Source organism: Engraulis encrasicolus, chromosome 3, assembly GCF_034702125.1.
Source record: "Engraulis encrasicolus isolate BLACKSEA-1 chromosome 3, IST_EnEncr_1.0, whole genome shotgun sequence".
NCBI lineage: Eukaryota > Metazoa > Chordata > Actinopteri > Clupeiformes > Engraulidae > Engraulis > Engraulis encrasicolus.
This window is the reverse complement of record NC_085859.1, coordinates 56,746,257-56,768,483: the sequence shown is the minus strand read 5'-3', so window position 1 is coordinate 56,768,483 and position 22,227 is coordinate 56,746,257. Positions and strand designations below refer to the sequence as shown.

The 22,227-nt window shown below is 44.2% G+C and overlaps 1 protein-coding gene across 2 annotated transcripts in view; it reads left to right on the top strand.

Annotated features, from left to right (window-relative positions):
- The window catches only part of kansl3 (KAT8 regulatory NSL complex subunit 3), a 40,830-nt gene continuing 18,603 nt past the window's right edge, over window positions 1–22,227 (top strand). The window contains exons 1-16 of one of the 2 annotated variants that reach the window (XM_063195758.1): window positions 1–162; window positions 1,274–1,554; window positions 1,856–2,026; window positions 3,386–3,476; window positions 5,799–5,984; window positions 6,945–7,076; window positions 8,457–8,573; window positions 10,269–10,370; window positions 11,152–11,223; window positions 11,456–11,530; window positions 13,502–13,659; window positions 14,016–14,079; window positions 15,175–15,363; window positions 17,373–17,529; window positions 18,495–18,572; window positions 19,524–19,712. In XM_063195758.1, coding sequence (XP_063051828.1) covers window positions 1,343–1,554; window positions 1,856–2,026; window positions 3,386–3,476; window positions 5,799–5,984; window positions 6,945–7,076; window positions 8,457–8,573; window positions 10,269–10,370; window positions 11,152–11,223; window positions 11,456–11,530; window positions 13,502–13,659; window positions 14,016–14,079; window positions 15,175–15,363; window positions 17,373–17,529; window positions 18,495–18,572; window positions 19,524–19,712 — 1,993 coding nt within the window. In that variant the 5' untranslated portion in view covers window positions 1–162; window positions 1,274–1,342. The remainder of the gene's footprint in view (window positions 163–1,273; window positions 1,555–1,855; window positions 2,027–3,385; window positions 3,477–5,798; window positions 5,985–6,944; window positions 7,077–8,456; window positions 8,574–10,268; window positions 10,371–11,151; window positions 11,224–11,455; window positions 11,531–13,501; window positions 13,660–14,015; window positions 14,080–15,174; window positions 15,364–17,372; window positions 17,530–18,494; window positions 18,573–19,523; window positions 19,713–22,227) is intronic. The other variant, XM_063195759.1, reaches the window with a different exon arrangement.

Sequence of the window (22,227 nt, the reverse complement as noted above, 5' to 3'; positions counted from 1 at the left end):
TGAGAAACAAAAGGAAGTCAGCCATTACTGCAGCTACAACCGCGGGAGTGGATTTAAACTCGGACAAGGAATTATCATTAAAACATTCTAAGTATCACTCTCGCAGGGTTATATTTCACAGCGAGATGACGCATGGGTCATTTTGAACGAGGAACATTTGAAGTAAGTCATGAAGCTTGACGAGGGCTGGTCAATAATGTTAGCTCGCTAGTCAGACAGCGATAGTGGAACTGCGGTCTGACGTAAGATAGCTAGTTCTAGTCACGCTAAAGAGACCTCGTTCATGTTTTCTCTGTAGTTTCTTGGTGTGTCATTCCTTCTTATGGAAGGCTATATAACATGTAACATGTCTGTGGTAAAAATTAAAACAGAAGAGCTAAAACGTTATCGGAAGATTGGAAGGGTGTTGCTGTAACCATTTGGTATGTAAAAAATATCCCCAGTATGTAGCATCAGCACTGTAGATGTAGAATGTAGAATACAAAGTGAACTCGAGTTGCATAATTCACAAATGAACTCGGAATGGCCGATGTGTTGGTTAGATTAACTATAGGTTCATCCCATTGACAGTATCCACATCATCCAACACAGTGATCAACAAGCAGACGCGTGCGTGTCGTTGTTATGAATCACTAGCCTCTCATGTCATGCCTCACAGCAGGTGGATGATTCCAAGTGGCGCGCTGCATCCATTCCAATTTGTTTAACTCCATGAACTGGTCCTTAAATTGTATTGTTGTTACTCTGTAAATTAAAGACAGTCAGTAGGCCTACTCTTGCTCAGGGACACATCATGCATTCTAGTGGCCCTGGGCTATTGCATGTTGTGTACCCCATTATTGAAGCGTGTTGATGGGTGTGTGTGTAGGCCTACCTAAGACAAGTGTGGGTCAATGACGTCTTGTAGTGGGACACGCCAGTCAGGGTGCCACAGCTAATGCCACTAATGGATGAAATGATTTTAAAATGATGATGTCTCAGTGGATTATCTAAGAGGCATATTCATTGCCGTTCATTAATTTCCAATTACTAATTAATTTATGGCTGATAGTAGTGGTTGTACCACTGGACTTCTAAGCTTAAAAAAACCCGTCACTGAGTCAAGTTCATTGTGCACTGCAAACTGATATATTTGTCCCTATACTCTGCTGTGTTTGTGTGTGTGTGAGAGAGAGAGAGAGAGAGAGAGAGAGAGAGAGAGAGAGAGCAATTTGGGCTGGCAACTTCAAGTGCCTCTTCTCAGCTCTGCCTATATCCCCCATCACCATCACAGCTCATGCAAGCGCAGAGAGACATCCCTCCAGTCGGGAGTGTTGGGGCCCAGTGGTGGGCCTAGTGGACGATGTACCGTGCTGGCGAGAAGGATTACCAGACGTCGGCCCGCAGGATGGGGACCTCCCTCCTCTTCCAGCTGTCTGTGCACGAACGGGAGCTGGACCTGGTCTTCCTGGACCACAGCTACGCCAAGCCATGGAACGCCCATCCGGACGCCAGCAGCGCCCGGCCCACGCGGATGCTGTTTGTAACTCCTCGGAGGCAACCGGAAACGCCCCTGTGAGTGTGTTGGTTTGTGTGCCGGCATTTGTAAAGTACGGTAAAGCAGTGTGGTGCAATGTAAAAGACCAGAAAGAACAGTGGCTTTCGTTGCCTAGACATGAAATGGTAATTTTACTGTACTTAATGATGGACGGCTTTTAAAGAGAGTGAGACGCCATTGTCACTTGGTTACCAAGTCTTTAATAGGGTATCGTATCGACAATACTGTTTACATTTCGGTGACTTTGAAATACCCGGACTGGCTCTTGCTTGTGAATTTGAATTCTTTTGTTAATCCCATGCCTTGCATCTATTCCAGGGAGTCTGACATCTTGGTTGACGTGGATACGGTCACGTCCACAGCAGTGCCTCTCTATGACAACGACAAGGCGCGGACCGTGATGAACGAGTGCGAGAGGCATGTTCTCTTTGCCCGCACGGTCGCCGACGGACCACCACCGCCGGACGACTGGGAGGAACACATCAACAAGTAAGAGAGGAAAATGGAGAATTCTTTTCAGTGTCACTTGTGCAATGAGAATTATACATTCATTAAATGAGCTGGAAGCGTGTGGCTCAGCAGTAGGGCTGGCTGGTGCCTACAACCTCACGCGTCACAATCCAAGGGTCACGATACAATGCGCATTGCGATACTTGAGTATCCTGAAGCATGGCCTTGAAAATGATGCGCATTAACCTATTTTTACAGTACTTTACATCCACTGCCCGTCAAAAGAAATAGTTGCCACCAACGAAAAAGGTCACACTCGTAAAGAGGATGATGCAGTATATTGCCATACGATACACTGAATGTGCTCCTACTCAGCAGTGCAACATGCAGCATGGGGTTTGAAATGCTTCCCTTTCATACCCTTTTCACAAAAACCTCTACCAAGTGTGAGGTAATACAATATAACAGTGAGGCGCACTCGACTCATGACCTACTGATTAGCAGCCTGCTTGATTTGCCAGCAGAGGAACATGGAGCATGGCTGAGGTGCCAATGAGCTCATTGAAGCTTTAGACAAGGCACGTTTGCTTGCCTAGTGCCACCCTTGATTGATTATCAGTAAGAGGCATGTGGCCAAAATCAATATTCAGAATCCATAATACTAGGGATGCACCGATACCACTTTTTTGGAAACCGATACAAGTACGAGTACATTAATGTGTGTACTTGCCGATACCGAGTACCGATACCAATACCTTTTACCAGCAAAATACAATGAAGATAAATGCATGGCCTTGTTTTTTTCCACCTGTGATACTTTTATTGTCCATTTCCATGTTGATTTAAATGTTAGTAAATGTATGAGGTGGCACTTTTTTCCATGCTGATTTCAAGTCCACAGAACATGACGAGATTTTGCATTGTTTTGTGTAATAGTAGTACTCGTAGCTGGTATCGGCAAGTGCTTGACGAGTACGAGTACGAGTATAATGAGCAGTATCGGTATCGGTGCATCCCTACATAATACTATTCCGATATGCATGACAGAAGCCCTTGTAAAGTCATTGGAGAACCCAATTCCTACGAGATCTGTTGCATTATGTGTGAGAGAAGGGTTACTGACGGGGAGAAGGGTTACTGACCATAAGATGTTGGAATGCAGTACATTTGTAACAAAATGGACAAATTGTGAAAGGTTCCCTTAGCTGTACACCTGTGTGAAGTGTTTAACTGTGTTATAATGTCAAACTTATGATCATGACCAGGTGATTCTAGAGAGCTACATGTAGCATAGCATGATAAGACTCTAATGTAAACAGTGCAGTAGTATTGAAAACAAATCCTTGTTGTCAACTCAAATTATTCTAATACACACTGTTTCTCTGTTCCTCTTTTCAGGACTGGGTGGTCCATGGCCCAGAACAAACTCTTTAATAGGGTACTGAAGGCTCTGCAGGCGGAGCGACTTGCCCGGCTGTCCAATGAGAGTGTGAGTTCACTATGATGTAATTTAATTAAACCACAGCTCCTCCTCCTCATAGGACATTTGATTAGTGCTCAATGTGTTTTGATCAATATTGCTAATTGAGAAGATGCAAATGTGTTAATAGCTGCACAGCTTTTACATATTGTAGAAATCAAATAGCTTGTTGAATTTCAGTCTCTGGAAATTCAACATCTAAAATAAGTAGTGCCAAGAGTAAATAAAATGTAATATCGGTGGTAGGCTGCACAGTTCTTCTTTAGGTATGTTTTTGGGGCTTTATTATGACTGGACAGTGTGAGGGGAGACAGGAAATGAGCAGTCGAGAAATATGGGGTAGGGCTGGGATATTACGCCGTCTGGACTCGAACCAGGGTCCCCATATGTGGGGGGCTTAGCGCGCTGCGCCACAGCACTCCCTGGGTGCACAGTTCTATGCTCTATTTGGATCTTGTCTCAGCTGAACCTGTCGTTCCCTTTCTGGAAGAGACAACTGGACGTTGCTCTGGGAGTTTTGTTTTATTTCGGTTTTGGCCTTCCGACATAGAAGATACAAAACTGCTGTCGTAAATTTCCGGTTGAAGGGGACTTGTTTTTAATTACACACATGTTACAGTGTGTCACAGAAGTGAGTACACCCCTCACATTTTTGCAGATTTGTAAGTACACCTTTTCATAGGACAAAATTAAAGACATTTTACTTCGACTCAATGATTAGTGACCTGTTAGCAACATATATAACCGCTTAAATTTGTTGTTCACTCGCAAAACATCAAAATACATGTCAAAAGTTATCAAAGTTATCAAAATAACTGTTCAGCCTCCTGCCCTCTGGAAAGAGGTACAGGCGCCTCCGTTCCCGTACCACCAGGCTTGCAAGCAGCACGATGCATCAAGCAATCAAGATACTGAACACTCAACCCACTCTCCCTTCACTGTCAGCCTCTAGCCAGCCAGGCCACTGACAACGCTCCCCCCCCTCATCCCCACCACCATATCTGCGACTGAACATTCCACCTGCACTACTACATCTGTGACTGAACTTTCAACCTGCACTAACTCAAAACATACACATGCACACACACACACACACACACACACACACACACACACACACACACACACACACACACACACACACACACACACACACACAAGCACACTGCACTTTCTGCACTAAACCCAAACATACACACACTGACACACAACTCATACTCACACACATACACACACACACACACACACACACACACACACATACACAGGTACACACACACAGACGCACACCGCACTTTCTACCTGCACTAAACACACACACACACACACACACACACACACACACACACGCACACGCACACACGCACACAAAACACATACAAACACACACACACACATACTGCTGCTGGTGTATTTAATAAAAACCTTTTTTTAATTATTTATTTCTTCAAATGCTACTATTACTATGTCAGAACGCTATAAAGGACTTTTAGAAAAAAGAACAACAAAATACCTCCTCTTAATGTATGTTCTCTACAAGTCTTCTGTTGTCCAGTCTTGCACTTTAAATGTCTGTATGAGCAATGTCTACGTCCATACTGTCTATGTCCATGTATGAGTACTGTCTATGTCTATACTGTCTATGTCCTTACCTAGATTAGTCTATGTCTGCATGGGAGAGCAAGAAACGCAATTTCAAATTCTTTGTATGACCAGTGCATGTAAAGAAATTGACAATAAACTTGACTTGACTTGACTTGACTTGAAAATACAGCTATTAACGTTATTCAACATGTAACAAAACTGAGAACACCCTAGGTCAAAATAGAAAGTGTCTGAGAAGGGGCCTTGTTGGCCCAAAGCGTCTTGAAATGAAAAGGGATTAAAAGGGAGGTCATCGGTGTGTGTTTCAACCTTGGCTTACATTGAACTTTTATATTTTGAGTCTGCACCTGGCTAAAATAGATGGGTGTGAGATTTGAATTAAATCCTATGGAGAGTATCATTATCTGCTTCAGAAGTCACAGTGCATGTTGACATGCATGTTTCTTTAGGTGAAATTCAGATTTCCAATGTTGACAGCATTCATGCATCCCCAAACCATGACAGTCCCACTAACATGCTTGACTAGCCAGATGATACACTTTTTTTTTGGTAAAACTCACTTGTTTACCACCACACATGCTTGGCACCATCTAAAGCAAATGTGTTTATCTGTATGGCAGTCGCCATCTTGTAAAAGGCATTGAAAAACTGAAGACGAGATGCCACTTTTGCGCACTCTATTAATGTAGTATCAACCTCTGCCGTGTCGTCTTCTGGTCCTCTCAGGCCTCTAACGAGCCGGTGCTGCGGCGCATCGCGGTGGACAAGTGCGCGCGCAAGGTGCGCCACGCCCTGGCCAGCGTGAGCTGGGACACCAAGCTGACCCAGTGGCTGCACACCACCCTCATCGAGTCCCTCAGCCTCGCCATGCTGGCCGCCTACCTGGACGTCCTGCAGACACTCAAGAGCAAGGTGAGGCAACACACCAACACCTGTGAGTGTCCACATACACCTGCAGGCAGACAACGACTGGTGCAGATTTTAATTCTTCAGAAGAACATGGTAAACACAAGGTTATTACCGCCAAGCAACTGAAGTGTTCTTGTGAACCACATTTGTAAAAAATGAGGATTCCAGGCTCTTCTAGATGACTTTCCTTTTAACTTAACCTAGTTTACTCCTGAACCAGCTCTGTAGTATTAGGCCCCTGTTCTCGTGGCTTGGCAAAATAAAGGTAATTCTGTTGAAGTACAACTTCACCACTAGGTGGCAGGAAATCACACGCAGCACAAAACAAATCTCTACCTCATCCCATCTTTACCTCACCAATCCTTCCATATTTTTGTTTCAACTTCTGTGTGTGTATTTTAGTAGCTCTTACAGTATTGTTGTCACTGAGCATAAATCTCCTAAAGGAAGCGGGAGAAATTGCCCCCCTGGGGCCATATTATGGATATGGTCAAAGAATTTTCTATTAAAGCAAGAGACCCCAACCTCTGCCTACTCAATACAAATGACTGCTTAAGTTGGGTCTCCTAAAGGGGCATTGTCCCCTCCTTTTTCTTCTCTTTCTTTGGCATTTGGTGGCGGCACAAAGGCAACTCCATTATAACTCCATCAACCATAAGTCTTCAAAGGTCTCCTCAAGGGCGCTCACCTGACGTCACATGGATGCAGGAAACGTACAGGCTTAGTGTATCCTACTCTAATAGACAATTCTTTGATGCGGTACTCTTCCTCTGCAGCATTACAGAGATCCCCCATGGTGGTTCTGTGACACAATTTGCTAGGACACCATAACATGAACGGGCAAGTTGCCCATGCGGACTCGGGTTCGAATTCGGCCTGGGTCATTCCCAACCCCAAACCTTTAAAAAAAAAAAAGGGGGACGTCCCCATGACCTTGACCTCGACCTTGACCTCCTTCCCCAGGTGCCATCTCTGATAGACCGGATGCTGATGACGTCGTCGGTGAAGAGTGGGGCGGCGGGGGCCGAGGCTCTCTCCCTGCTGCTCAAGAGGCCATGGGACCCGGCTGTGGGCGTGCTCTCACAGAACAAGCCAGTAAGCGCTTCTATAACTGACTTTCACGCAGGCAAAGCAGTCGTCTACGCATAATCTACCGGATAGCATGCTACTTCACCAGCCAAACACTACTTGACTGATCCCTCCCTAGAGTTTTCTGTCTGAATTGTTAAAGTGATACTGTCCTATTTTTGGAAATAAGCTTATTTTACACCTCCCCTTGAGTTAAATGATAGGGTTTTACCGTTCTCCTGTACTTTCAACCATTCTCTGGGTATGGCAGTGCAAATTTTACCTCCAAGCTAGCAGTTAACATTGAGTCCTATGAGACCAGCTGGCGGCTAACTTGTCTCATAGGACTAAATGTTAACTGCTAGCCTGGAGGTGGAATTTGCACTGCCATGCCCAGAGGACAGATGAAAGTATAGGAGAATGGTAAAACCTTATTATTTAACTCAAGGGGAGGTGTAAAATAAGCTTATTTCCAAAAATGGGACAGTATCTCTTTAAGCCTTATACAGTGAGAAAAAAGACAATTTTCATGCTGGCATGACGATAAAGTCTATTCTATTCTAATTTATGCTCGGGATGCATTGTATAGCCTCTGTGCGTGTCATATCTGCCTCTATTTATTGCTGAGGACATGTCTTGTAAGTCACTTACACAGACCGTAATTAGGCAGTTACTGGTGGCTAACATGTTCACCTTATTCTAAAATGTTGCAGATCTGTTAATGCAATCACAATAGCTACTGTACTTCAGCTGCCACTGAGCGGCACAAAAGAGGCTGACACACATGGCCACAGTTGGTTAGGCTAATGAGCCAGCAGTTCTATACCAGCTGTGCTTTGCTAATGGGTGTAACATGCTGGGAAATGCTAGTGCAGATCATTAAGGATATGATGTTGTTGGAAATGGTGTTTTGCTTTTTGAGACTTTTTGAAAATTAACTTGTCTTGATTAGTGAAGCCATCAGAAGAATATGCAGATACAGTGGTGCCTCCACTTAGACATTTTGCTGCTCCCTTGGGGAATACATTACTTAGAACTCATATTTGCAGTCAGTTTTATGCATTGGAGTGGATCGAAATGTCATGAATGAATGCAACACTAGGCTGCAGTGTTTGCATAGAAACTGGTCAGTTTTGAGAATGTTTTTTAAGACCTTTTGCTGATTTTGACTGCATTTTCAGCACATCCAGGCTATAATCTTTTTTTCAAATGTATTTCCCTTCCCTATACAAGTGGAGTCGATTTTATTTACTTTTTGTAACTTGCATGGAAACTGGGGCAAGGAGGCGGGTGCGGAAATAGCAGAGGTAATTGGTGGTGATGCACTTCAGATGCTCATCATCATCATGTGTTTGTTGTTGTGTTGCTTGTTTGGTCTTTTCCTCTTCCTCCCTCTCCTCCCTCCAGAGTAAACTTCCTGGCTCGCCGCTGATCTTGATTGCTCCGTCGGGCCCCACCAACCCCTCCTTCCCCACCTCGCGAAGGATGCGCTTCTGGCAGTCCCAGCTCTCCTGCCTCGGAAAGGTGTGTGTGTGTGTGTTTTGTGTGGAGAGTGTGTGTGTGCCTATCCCAGTCCCAGGCCTCCTGCCTCAGCACGATGTGCTGTGTGTGTGTGAAGGTACATGTTTTATGTACGTACGTGTGTGTGTGCGACGTGCGCCTCTCACGGTCCCAGCAATCCTGCTATAATTGGACAGTGCAAATAAGCTATGCCATTTAAACCAAATAACACCCCTCACACATGTACGTCTTTGTGTGTGTGTCTGTTTGTGTGTCTGTGTTTTTGTTTTTGTGTCAAACTATGTCGCATGATCCACCAATTTATAGGCAAGCCTAGCTTCTTCTGTAAAAAATAATGTTGTGTAATGTGTACTAAACTATGGCTTACCATGTTACAAGACTCAAAACACTGATTTTAGAAGTCAAACACACATCGGATTCACTTATTATCACCACACTATAATATGTGGATGTACTGCTCCAGGTTAAGATTTTATTATTACACTGTAATGCTAGGGACACATAACAGGCAAAATGAGCTAAGCGAAGAGAGGCGAAATTCAGTACAGCTGAACAGTCATCAGGTCGTTGCGACAAATCAAATGAAATAACTGTTTTGTTGTTGATTTGATTGACCACCGCAGGCAAAATTAGATCCTCATTTGCATGATTATATTAAACTTGGTCAAATAATTTCCCTTCGCTTCGTTCCTATTCACTTGCTTTCGCCTCCCTCTTAAGAATGAATGGCAAAGTTCGCTTTGTGTGGCCAAATTCGTGTCTATGCGTCCCTAGGGTAATGCGTTGACATACCGCTCCAGATTTATTTATCATACTGTAACGTTTGGATGTGCTACTCAAGTGTTTGTGCTTCTATGGAAATGTACATCATTATCCATTAGTTACGGGGAAAACACTGCACCCGTTGATGGCTCATTCGTCAAGTCTGACATTGCCAAGGGCTGTGCAGCAGGATTGTGTAATGTGCTTTGGTTAATGAATTGGGACATTCAAGCAGCCGTAGGCTGTAAGAGTTGTCATTTCTGATTGCAGAAAAAGTTGGAAGACGAGTGCATGAATGGGAATTGAATAACAAACATTCCCTCTCACTCTACACATCAATAGTCCAAAGTTTCCCCCAAAATCTTTGCTCTGGTGTTATGGTGCATTCCCCGAGGGTGGGAGATGGGATATTTTTGACCTCCTACATGCTGAAATGCATTGGAACGCCTGTTAAAGCGGAATGTTCAAGTCGCGAGCTGGGACCAAATCGAAGTACCCCGACTTCGAAATCGTGACGTCAACACAGCAATGACAAGTGCACATCATAGGTGTTTCACTTGCTGGTTGGAACGCTTTCAAGTGGGAGGTAGCTGCCTCCTGGTTGCATATTGGGAAGCTCCTACCGCCGGGGAATGCGACATTAGGCCCCACCACTACCTAATACACTACTCCAACACTAACTCCACCATATCCTAGGTCATGTCTGTTAATATACCCATGTTTAGGACACACAGCGGGATGTAATCAAGGAAGTAAAACATGGGATCCATGAGTGTGTGTGTATTTCTGCTTCTATGATGGTGTATACTGTGACAATATTAGAATACATTGTAATGCATAATAAGGCTACATCCGTAAGGCAAACCAACTTATCTGTAAGCAAATCCTCTGCTGCACAGCCTGATTCCTGATGTCCAGTATACTGTGTGTCTTCAGGTGATCCCCATCCACACCCATGTGGTGAGCAGTGGGGCCAACATCGGCATCAGCCAGTGTCTGGAACACATGATCGGAGCCGTCAGGGGCAAAGTCATGGAAGTAAGTGTGTGTGTGTGTGTGTGTGCGCGTGTGCATGTGCGTGTGTGTGTGTGTGTGTGTGTGTGTTTGTGTGTTTGTACGTCTACTCTGTACCTATGTTTGTATAAATGGGAGGAAATCGCCTGCATGATGGGAGCCGTCAGTGGTAAATTCATTAAAGTGTGTGTGTATGGATTGGAGGTACTGTAAACCACTACTTCTGGCTTCATGGATTAATTGGATCCAAGTCTCAGATGTCCCACTGGTTGTAAGCACCTGCCTGTGGCCTCCTGGATAAAGAAGTCACACACAGCCCTAAAACAAGAAGGAAGTCTTGACATTTAGTTTCCCTTGGGCAGTTGTGTAGGGAGCATTATGTGGCGGCCTCTTGCAATTGCTGTTCTTGTAGTCACAGGTGCCCAGTTGAGGTCCAATGCCAACAGCCCCTTAGCCACACTCAACTAAGCACTTGTCAGGGGGGTCGCTAGTTACACCAGTCTGGAGGACTCTGCAGTCATCTTGCACACAATGCTCAGTTTTATCATTGTACTGCACTTGCAACACAGTTGAACTGTGCGTAGATGCACACTTATTTAAGTGAACTAGTCGCTACATGCATGCAGAAGAACTGGTGTCCTATTGACAGAATGGAGTAATTAGTTTTTGTGAGAGTGGTATTGCGCTCCGATTGGTCAGCGTCTTTTTTGTCAGATCTGAAAGGAAAATTCAAATCAGTATTCTTTGTTTTGTTTTACTTTTCAAGGAGTCAATTTTGTGCATTTGTGTATTTGATGTGTTGCAGGTCCACAGCCATTTCCCTCACAAACCTATCATCCTTGTTGGCTGGAACGTGGGTGCTCTCATCGCCTGCCATGTAAGCACACACACACACACACACACACACACACACACACACACACACACACACACACACACACACACACACACACACACACACACACACACACACACACACACACACACACACACCACCCACTGTTAACCTCTGTTGATTACCATTGTGTTCATCCAGTGGATGCGTAAGTCAAGTGAATGTGATAATTGAATTGTGTAACCTGAGCTGCTATTCTCTTCCCAACCTCCAGGTGTCACTGATGGAGTACCTAACGGCTGTGGTGTGTCTTGGTTTCCCACTGCAGACCGTGGACGGAGCCAGAGGGGTCAGATATTTGCATTCACTGATTAGCCTCACTGTACATTTTGTCACAATTGTTGAACTGTCAATTTTCCCATACCTGTTCCTTCATGTCCATCACCCAGTTTCAATCCCTATTTTTTTTCGTAAAGTTTCTTTCAAGCTATCTATTTGAGATGGGGAAGGGAGGGTTGTTCAGGGGAGATGAATAGCTTGAAAGCTTGAGGTTAAAAAGTGGATGTGTGGAGTGTGCTGGGCCTTGTGACCAACATACTTAGCATACCAAACTCAGCCGTTGGGCAACACCCCCCAGCTTGGGGACAAGCTTGATAAACTCAAATGAACTCGGCTGCCCACAACCTTCTCTGGAATGTCTTCTATAAACATTTCAAGAATCTCAATTACGGTATCAGCAATCCCAGTCACTGTGTTTTGCTGAAGTATCATTTTGTCATTGAAAGAAGTTGAGTTTTCTCCTCCATTTCTGTCTGTTTTGTAATACGCTAGATCAGGGTTTCTCAAACTTTTCGTGCCATTCCCCCCTTTAGAGGAAGGGTGTCATGTCTGGGCCCCCCTCGAGCAAAATGGTTACGAAAATACAAATAAATAGGCCTTCGTAAAGTTTATTAGAGCCTAATACACGTATATGGCCTATGATGTTCTCTAAAAATTAGTGAATAAATGAATGAATATATTGTGATTGTAAAGTGAATGTGTTGACTTAATGGCAAAGCAGAAAAGTATTAAAAAAGAAAAACCTTCTGACTTCACACGCCCCCCCTCCAATACCTCCGCGTCCCCCTAGGGGGGCTTCTGCCCCACTTTGAGAAACACTGCTCTAGATAAAGAGTTTCCAAACTTTACCATGGCATGGCTCCCACATACCGATATATTCCAGTCAAGGACCCCCTTGCGTGGGTCATGCCACGCAATTTTTCTTTGCATCCCCTTTCACAATCATAGTAGGAGGTAGTCAGTGCCCCACCGGAATATATAAAATGATAACTTGACAATAATAGTAGTAATGTTCAGAGATGCAATAGATTATTATAATGCCGCTCTTAACTAATGGGAATATTGTTAAGATTATTTTTGGTTTATTTTGGTGTACATTAGTTTTTACTGCACAAGCTTACATCAATACCCAGCTCCAAAACAGGTGTGGCTAATTAAGGGAGGTATGGAACACTGACGAGTAACTGTCAGTTTTTTGAATTTTAGAACTCTGCTGTAGAATGCTCAATGGCAACCACTGCTTGCTGTGAGGACTAATTAGGTGCTGTTTCCACGTAGCTGGATATTTTTATATGTGGATATTTTTTCTCCTGGTTGCATTGGTTTTGCATTGGTTTTGGCCTTCCGTTTCCACGTAGCAGATATTTAAAATCCAGGTATAAAAGGCAGGAGAAAAAAATATCGTATTTAGGGGGCTGAAACGCATTTGTTACAATGGAGGATTTATTTTTATCCACATGTTGCGTTTACACCTAAACAGGAGAAAAAAATACCCTGCTAAAAAAATATCCTGCTACGTGGAAACAGCACCTAAGTTAGATTACGTTATTTTTACTACAACTGCTATTCCCAGGCCCCAAAGGCATGCCCATGTTTAGCATTTTCTACAAGAATGCTGTCTACTTCAAATAAAAATTGTGCTATACTTCTCCTGCCAACCTGCCGCGGCACCCCTTTGCGGCCCCCCACGTGTCCCCGGCCCCCAATTTGAAAACCATTGCTCTAGATCCTTCTAATCTTAACTGGAGGCCTTATCAGTGTAGCTCTTGTGGTGTTTTTTGGTCATACTTTGTGTCAAGCCTGTCTCCTCTTGAATTACCAGAATCTTCAGCCAACTAACCTGAGCAATATTGGCTATTTTGCTTGGGAGTTGGTGTTAAGAATATGGACAAACCTCTGCTGGACATGAAGATGACAGTGCTGTTTGTGCTGTGTGTATTATATCATATAACATTATGTTATATTGCGTGTGTGTGTGTAGGATGTAGACGACCCTCTTCTGGACATGAAGACGCCGGTGCTGTTCGTTGTGGGCCAGAACGCTCTGCAGTGTGGAACTGAGAACATGGAGGAGTTCCGGGAGAAGATCAGGGCTGACAACAGCATGGTGGTGGTGGGAGGAGCCGACGACAACCTCAGGTGAAGCACCTGCAAACGTGCGTGTGTGTGTGTGTGTGTGTGTGTGAAGGGTCCTTAGAGGTCCTTAGGTCAGGTCACCTGCCCCCGTTGTGTGCGTGTGTGCGTGTGCGTGCGTGCGTACAAGGAATGTAAACCTGCTGTGCACGTCATACTGTCCTACTGTGGTACCTTAAAGGTACACTGTGTCAGATTTTTAGTTGTTTATTTCCAGAATTCATGCTACCCATTCACTAATGTTACCTTTTCCATGAATACTTACCACCACCATCAAATTCTAAGTATTCATTATGACTGGAAAAATTGCACTTTTCATACATGAAAAGGGGGATCTCATTTTTTCTGTGTTGTGTGCTTAGGATCAACTCTGCAAAGATGAAGACTGAAGGGCTTACTCAGACCATGGTGGACCGCTGTATTCAGGTGGGTGAATGACGTGTTACCAAACGACTCCTAATTTAGGTGCTGTTTCCACGTAGCTGGATATTTTTATATGTGGATATTTTTTTCTCCTGGTTGCATTGGTTTTGCATTGGTTTTGGCCTTCCATTTCCACGTAGCAGATATTTAAAATCCAGGTATAAAAAGCAGGAGAAAAAAATATCCTGTTTAGAGGGCTGAAACGCATTTGTTACAATGGAGGATTTATTTTTATCAAAATGTTGCGTTTACACCTAATCACGAGAAAAAAAATACCCTGCTAAAAAAATATCCTGCTACGTGGAAACAGCACCTTAGTCTAACTGGGAAAGCTGTTGTATTACAGAGGTGTCCTGGGCTGAGCTCTAGAAATTACATCAAGGCTCCACTAGGGGGCAAGCATGTGCTACGGATTTTCCACTGTTGTGTTTTTATGAGTGAAAGAGTCTCAGGGCTATTGGGTAGATGTTTATTCTGTACATTACACATTTGGGCCATTTCTTAAAGGTATTAGCTGTTAAAAATGGGGATTTTAAGCAGCATTAAGGTGTTGTTTGCTAAACCTGGAGTGCTAAGTACGTCCACGAATCTAAAAGCACTGCAGTTTAGAAAACCAATAAGCACTTGTGTTTGGCATGTCTAAATTCCATTTAGCCTACTTCTGCAGAATTAGTTGAGAATTTCTGTTTAGGGCTGTGCTGTAGAGTCGGCAATTGAACCATATTTAGGTGAAAAGTCTACTTACTGTGCATTGTAATGCATTCTGGGTTGCTGTTGTGCCTTGTGTGGCCCATGTGGGATTGAAGAGCAAGCATTGCTTGAAGCATGTAGCTGTGTTTAAGCATTCATTCATGAAGGCTGTAGCCGTGTCTGTTTTGTAGAAAGCTGCAATGACAATTGAAACACATGGTTGTACAAACTGTGATGCGTTGTAATGCATTCTGCGTTGCTGTTGTACCTTATGTGGGTCAATGTGGGAATGTGTAAGCATTGCGTGAAGGTGTATGTTGCTGTATGTTGCTGTATGTTATAAAGTGTATGTAGCTGTATGTTAAGTGTATGCATGAAGCTTGTATTCACGTCTGTCTGTCCGCGCAGGACGAGATTGCGGACTTCCTGACGGGCGTGTTGACGCGTGCGGACGGCCACGGGCATGGCGCTGGCGAGATGCGGGACATGGACACGGAGAAGAAGAAGAAGCCGCGCCGAGAGCTGCCCTTTGACCTGGAGCGGCCGCGACCCTCCTCGCCCTCCGTACGGGTGCCCATCTCGCCCTCCGGCTCAGAGGTCAGTACGCCTTACCTTAGTACACCTCTCATTACGGCTGCACAATGAATCGAAATTAGTGGTGGGCCGTTATCGGCGTTAATGTGCTGCGATAATGTGAGACTCTTATCGCACGATAAAGAAAATATCGCACATTAATCTATTCTCAAAATATGGGTTTGGAGTTTGGGTATGCACGTCACCATAGCGCTTCATTGACAGACGCTTTCAGACTGCACTCCAGTCGCATCGCCTCTCCACCTGTTGCTTCAGCAGACCTACTAAATATAAAGTGTTTGCATACTGAAAACATTAATCTCTCTGCCGTGGTAGGTGTTGTTTGAGTGCTTTTTCATAAGTGGTAGACTAAAGAGACGTTATTGTTTGAGGTGAAGCATAGAGAGACATTATTGTTTGTGAGTACCAGCCCGACATAGCCTACATTTCCTAACGCATTGTATGGAACACATAAACAACTTCCAGAAATCTTGCCTGTGCCATAATTGCAAAACATTCCTTGTCGTATGCATTTTGAAGATTGTCAAACTGAAACTGTCAATATCTAGCCTACTCTCGGTGAATGTTTTGCAATTGCGCATTTGTGTTTGCGACTCAGTGAGATATTCTCATGTCAGACGGTAATAAACCTCACGGTTGTCATGCTTGATTTTTTTTGTTTTTTGCAAACTGAATTCATTTCGAGTTGTAACTCCTCTGGCATTCTAACTCTGAGAACAACTGTCAGGTTTAGGCCAAATCGCCGTGGGCCAGTGCTGTAGGTTCTAGATATCCAGTAGCCTGGCTCTGCTGAAGGCTGCTGTGCCTACTGCGCGCAGAGCTCCTCCCTCTCTTAAAGGAGCCGCCGCTCTTTTTAAGAGTCAGTGGTTGATTCTCTCTCTCTCTCTGTCTCTCTCTCTGTCTCTCTCTCTCTCTCTCTCTCTCTCTCTGTCTCTCTCTCTCTCTCTCTCTCTCTCTCTCTCTCTCCCCATTAAAAATGTTTGATAGATTTTCTGTATTTGCCTCTACAACTTGTAGTGCTGTTCATTTTGACTAACTGTAAATGCTTCCTAACATATTGGACACACTTTACACATATTGCAGTTATTTTTTCATCACCAAGTATCAACATGACCATTTTTTGAAGATGAGATGCATTTTGGAAAAAAGAGATGAGCTCTGGTCTAATGCGCCATCTGTCTTAAGAAATTTTTTCGGCATTATTTCGCTAGCGTGCCTATTCTGAATGAGTCATTTTGATATAGATTAATCTAGATTAATTTCATAATGACGGTGAGATTAATCTAGATTAAAAAAATTAATCTGTGCCCACCCCTAATCGAAATGTAAATAAAGTCTGTTTTTTTATGTGCAATGATTACATATCGTGGCGGTGACGATGTAATTGTGATCGCACGGGGGGCAATATAGTGACCTGCCTTTGGGCGTCCTTGAAGAACCTTTGACTGATATGTCCCTCTCGTCCTCCTGAGACATGGCGAGTGTGTTTGTTTCTGTAGCATTCAGCAGTGCATCTCTGGTTCACTGTGTGTGCGTGTTAGTGGTGTGGATCAGCACTGCCCTCACGATCCGATTTGATCACGATTCGGGAGGTAGCGATTTGCTTCGTTTCGATTCTATGCGATCAGATCCGTTCCGATTCAATTCTACCATGTATTACAATGCATTACATTTCTACTGAAAGCAAAGCAAATGTTTAATCAGTCATGATGAGGCAATACAAGTAGTCAGATACTGAGCAAGAATTTATTGGCTGTTTTCTGTATCAGTCTGTATCAGTCTGTATCAGTCATGCAATGTTTTGAAGTGCCTTTATTTAATTTAACATTCATTTGCTCCCGAAATATCCATGGAAGTAATTGAAACTTAAAACAATTGCTGGATAGATTCTGGAACTTGCTGGATCGATTCTGGATCGTCCATGCCCCGCATTGGATTGCATCGCTGAATCGATCATTGTTGACACCACTAGTGCGTGTGTGTTTGCTTCCTTCTCTTCCTGCTCCTCTCAGGACATGTCGAGTGTGTGCAGCAGTCCCACGTCCAGCCCTAAGCCCAAGACCACGGGCCTGTCCCCGGCCCAGAAGTCCAGCCTCATCACGGCCACCCAGCTGCTCAAGACACACATGCAGCGCACAGGGACTGTGCTCACACACAAGCAGGCACAAGGTAAAACGCAGTGTAACACACACATACTGTACACACAAGCAGGCTCAAGGTAAAACGCAGTGTAACACACACACACACACAGTACACACACATACACACAAGCAGGCACAAGGTAACAAAACCCAATATTCACACTAAAAGACACATTAAACCGCATTTCTAACAAACAGTCACAACTTATCCCATCAACAATCATGCACGTTAACTCTTAACACACACACACACACACACACCACACATTCACACACACTAAAGCACGCACAAATTGCCACACATGGCATTGAATGTGTGGTCGACACATGAACAGTTCGCAGTTCACACAGTTCACAGTTCACACATCAACCACATCTCAGTACCCACAGTCATCCAGTGCAGTAGCTTTGAACACACGCATGATGCACACGCTGTGAGACCACACAGGCAGCAAGTGTGAGTGTGTGTGTATGTGTGTGTGTGTGTGTGTGTGTGTGTGAGTGTGTGTGTGTGTGTGTGTGTGTGTGTGTGTGTGTGTGTGTGTGTGTGTGTGTGTGTGTGTGTGTGTGCTGATGTATGCAATAGGTGCTTTTTTGACGAGTGTCTGCATGGAGTGTGTCTCTGTGTGTGTCTCTGTGTGTGACTGTGACTGACTGACTCTGTGTGACCCCCCCCACCCCCCTTGGTTCCTCTGAAAAGACAGGATCTGAGTGTGCGAGTGAAATGTCTCCTTTTTCTTTTCTGTCGTTTTCTCCTCTCTGCCCTCCCCTCTCATGATCCCTTGAGTGTGTACCCCATTCTCCTCCCCCTCCTTCTTTCCCCTTGCCCTTTTCGTCTTTTCTTTTCCTTCCTCCCATCCTTTCCTTCCTTCCTTCCTTCCTTCGTTTCACTCGTCTCTCTCTCTCTCTCCATCTCTCTCTCTCTCTCTCTCTCTCTCTCTCTCTCTCTCTCTCCCTCCCTCTCTGTATCTCAATGTGTTCCATTCTCTGCAGCTCAGTTTGCAGCTTTTATGAAACAAAACATGCTTGTGAGGAAAAGCCTTCCTCCTGGCACGCCCTCCTGCCTCTTCGGTGAGTAGCTCTCCGGCCTCCTGCCGCCTGCTCACACGCCAGCCTGTCCCTCTGTTTCTCTTTTTTTTCTCTCTCTCTCTTTCTTATATTCTCTTCCTGTCGTCTGTTCTGCCACCGCTCTCACACTTTATGCCTGTCCTTCAGCTTCTGTGCTCTCTGTCTCTGTCTGTCTTTCTTCTTTTACTCTTCTTTATCCTTAAGTGCACATGGCTGTCCCTGCACTACTCTCGTTCACTCTCCTTTTCTTTTCTATCTCTCATCGGTTCTGCCTTCAACTGACACGCCTGTCCTCCCTCAACTCTCGTCCTCTCTCTCTCGTTCTTTCTTTCGTCTACTCTGCCTTCTGCTGTCATTTCTCTACACACTCACTGACAGGGGCACTGCCACACTTGCTCAGAGGCGAGCACACACACACACACACACACACACACACACACACACACACACACACACACACACACACACACACACACACACACACACACACACACACACACACACACACACACACACACACGCATGCACTTAACTGGTGAATGAAACCACAGTTCATCCGGTGATGTCTCCGTTTTTATCATCTCATTTTGGTTTTCAGTGTTTATAGCTCACTGTGAGCCATGCATCATAACCTGGTGTGTTGCTTTGATCACAATAATCTGCACAGACTTCTATGATGAGGTTATGAGATCACTTGTAAATTTGTAAACATTGTTTGAACAGTGTTTTTTTCCCTGTAATTTAAAATGCGGACAAACAACAACAAAGCTTGTTCAAAGAACATCATAATTTAAAGTCTCGTTAATGACGTCTGACATTTTGTTTAACGTGTTTGCCCTTTCTCCTCCTCTTCCTCTTCCTCTTCCTCTTCTTTTCTCTCTATATCTTCATCTCTCTCTCTCTCTCGCTCTCTCTCTCGCTCTCTCTCTCTCTCTCTCTCTCTCTCTCTTCCAGTTCCAGTGTCGAGTGAGCCGTCAGAGGGTCTGGACCGTGAGGACCTGCGTGTTCACCTGAAGCGGCGTCAGACTCCCAGCCCCACGCCCAGCAAGGCCTCCAAGAGGGCCAAGATCAAAGTCACCATTGTGTCCCACACCGGGGCCGGGGGAGAGGGGGGCGGCAATGTCAGCTCAGCCGGTCAGGAAGGTGAGCAGTGACGACCAGCATCAAGAAAAAGATTGAATTTTCTCTGTATTGTGTCCCTGCTGGGATGAGAGATGGGAGAGGAGGTGGGAGTGGGAGCCAGCAGAATCAGCTTGGCTGAGCAGGAAGGTGAACTCCGCATCATCACCACCTCCCCTTTAAAAGGGCAATGCCGATTTCATATACAAGCGACCAATGCGGCTGAGGCGGAGTGTTCCATTATTCTCTCCTGGGAATTGGTAGGGAGGCGGTTGGTGAACGAGTGTGAAGGGAAAAAAAAGTTCAAATTGGCTGAAAAATATGTAATGAGGAGCGGTGGTCATCAAGCGGCAACCAATGCTCTTACTTGAAATGGCGTGACGTTAGTAGTAACAAAAGCCTTTAAGCCTGAATGTATTTAAATTAAAATGTTAAAATGGTCCTGTTGGTTAACATCACACTTCACTACTGCTAGCAAAATAGAGTGTTGCCATTAAGAATTAGTTTGCCTCTTAAATTTAACGTCTCTCCAATTGACGTTCAGAACACAGACACTCAAAGCGGTGATAGTGTTTTGAGGCGGGAGCTTTTCGCCTGTATGTAACATGGGCTGAAATGTTCTGTGTATTGTGTTCCATCTGGGGGCCGTAGTAGAGGGGGATGGGAGCCAATGCTAGGTCGGTTGGCTAGGAAGGTGAGCGACAACATGGACAATTAACTCATTGGCTGCCTTGGACGGCGAATGACGTAATTTCGAATAGTGACGCCCCCTGCCTTTGGCGGCGTCCGCCAATAATTGCGTTTTTTTACAGCCACTCCTTGAGGACGGTCTGACCTATGTTGTGTATAAATTTCACGCCTCTACGCATGTTCTAACTGTTCCTGTAGGTGGCAGAAATGTCCTTAGGAACAGTCAGGGCAGGGCATTAGCTCAGAGCAAGAGGAAATGTCAAGACAAAAACATCCCCTTTTACTATTATAATCTCAAAAGTAGCATAGCAAATTCATTTTTGAAAGTAAAGCACCTGTGACTGTAGTATACTTTCTTACCCTCTGATTTTAACACAGGTAGGCTACTGATTTTAGTGTCAGAGCCTCACAAAAAAAACTTCCTCTCATGAACATGAACATGAATACAACTCCCCCCTTTTGCTATATAGCTAGTAGGCATTGTAGCTAGCTTGCCCAAAATACACCATGTTCAACCAGAGATGATCTGTGTGGCAACCGTTTCTGTTTGGATATGTGATCAGCCTACACAATATCAGGATGATGTGTACAAAAGATCATCTAACAGGAAAATGCACTAGTATGGGGACTGGTGGTGATAGTAGTCACCTCAGTTGGGGATGCTAGTTCGCTACGCTAGTTAGCTAGCACGAAATCGCTAACAACTTACAACTAAGCCTAAATAAAGGAGCCTTGGTAAGTCAACTATTTTAACTCATTCTACAGTTACTTTTTATGGATCTGTACAGTATGATCAGCTTACTGTATCATCCAAAAAAGACAGGGGGGTTGCAGATTCTTGAAACAGAGTAGCCTTGTGTGGTCAGACCAGCTGTGATTCGTTCCCCAACGAGAAGAGAGCACAAATAATCAGAGGGAGGACGATGAGACAGTATTTCTGTGAGTTTACGGAGTTACGTGCACCTGCTGTCATGATCCATTGTGCGCGCCAGCAACAAACCAAAACAGTCTTGTTTTCGAGCCCACCCCGTTATATTTCCGTACATTATTAGGTTCAAAAGATCATACAAACGATCTTTTGTTCAGGCTACAGATGACAGAAGACTCTGTAATTGCATCTGATAGGTTTGGTGTTGTTAGGACGATGTTATTATGGGCAAAAACGTTTGCAATTATAGTTCTACTTCAAATGGCGTTTTCTCAGCTTTTTGGCTAGAAAGCAGCATTTTGGCGAATTCCACTTATTTTCAACAGATGATTATGAAAGAACGGAAAGGGGTAGAGAGACACCGTTTTTTTCTGGTGACAGATGATAATCTAATTTGTGTTTTGTTAGGTATGGTGTTGACATAGACACAGAACTCAATTGTCTGTGAGCCTCCAAAAAACACTCAAAATGCTGAAAAATCTCTGGCACTGTGGGTTACTCTTTTATGAAAATGACTGGCAGCCAATGAGTTAATGAATAATTCTGCAATAAATAGTTGTAGTCACAGGACCTTCCACTTCGCCTTCCACTTTCATCAGTCACGTCAAACACACACAAACATCTGAGTTTCTTTATGCTTGTTGTTTGGTCAGAGCACAATCCTGTCTTAGAATAAAAATACTAAATGCCATTTGGTGGTAATCCTAAGGTATAAGGGTTCTGCTAGGCAGGGAGATGTGACTCAAAAGCAGTATCATACATTTGGGCACCATAAACAGAATAGCAACAGAAAAGCGTTTTTATGTGCACTCGATGCATACTTTTGGAAAACACAAGCGTTTTTTATTCAAGCAGTCTAGACTGAGCTGTGTTACATAAGCAACAATAATAAACAATGGTGATTAACAATAATGGGTGCAA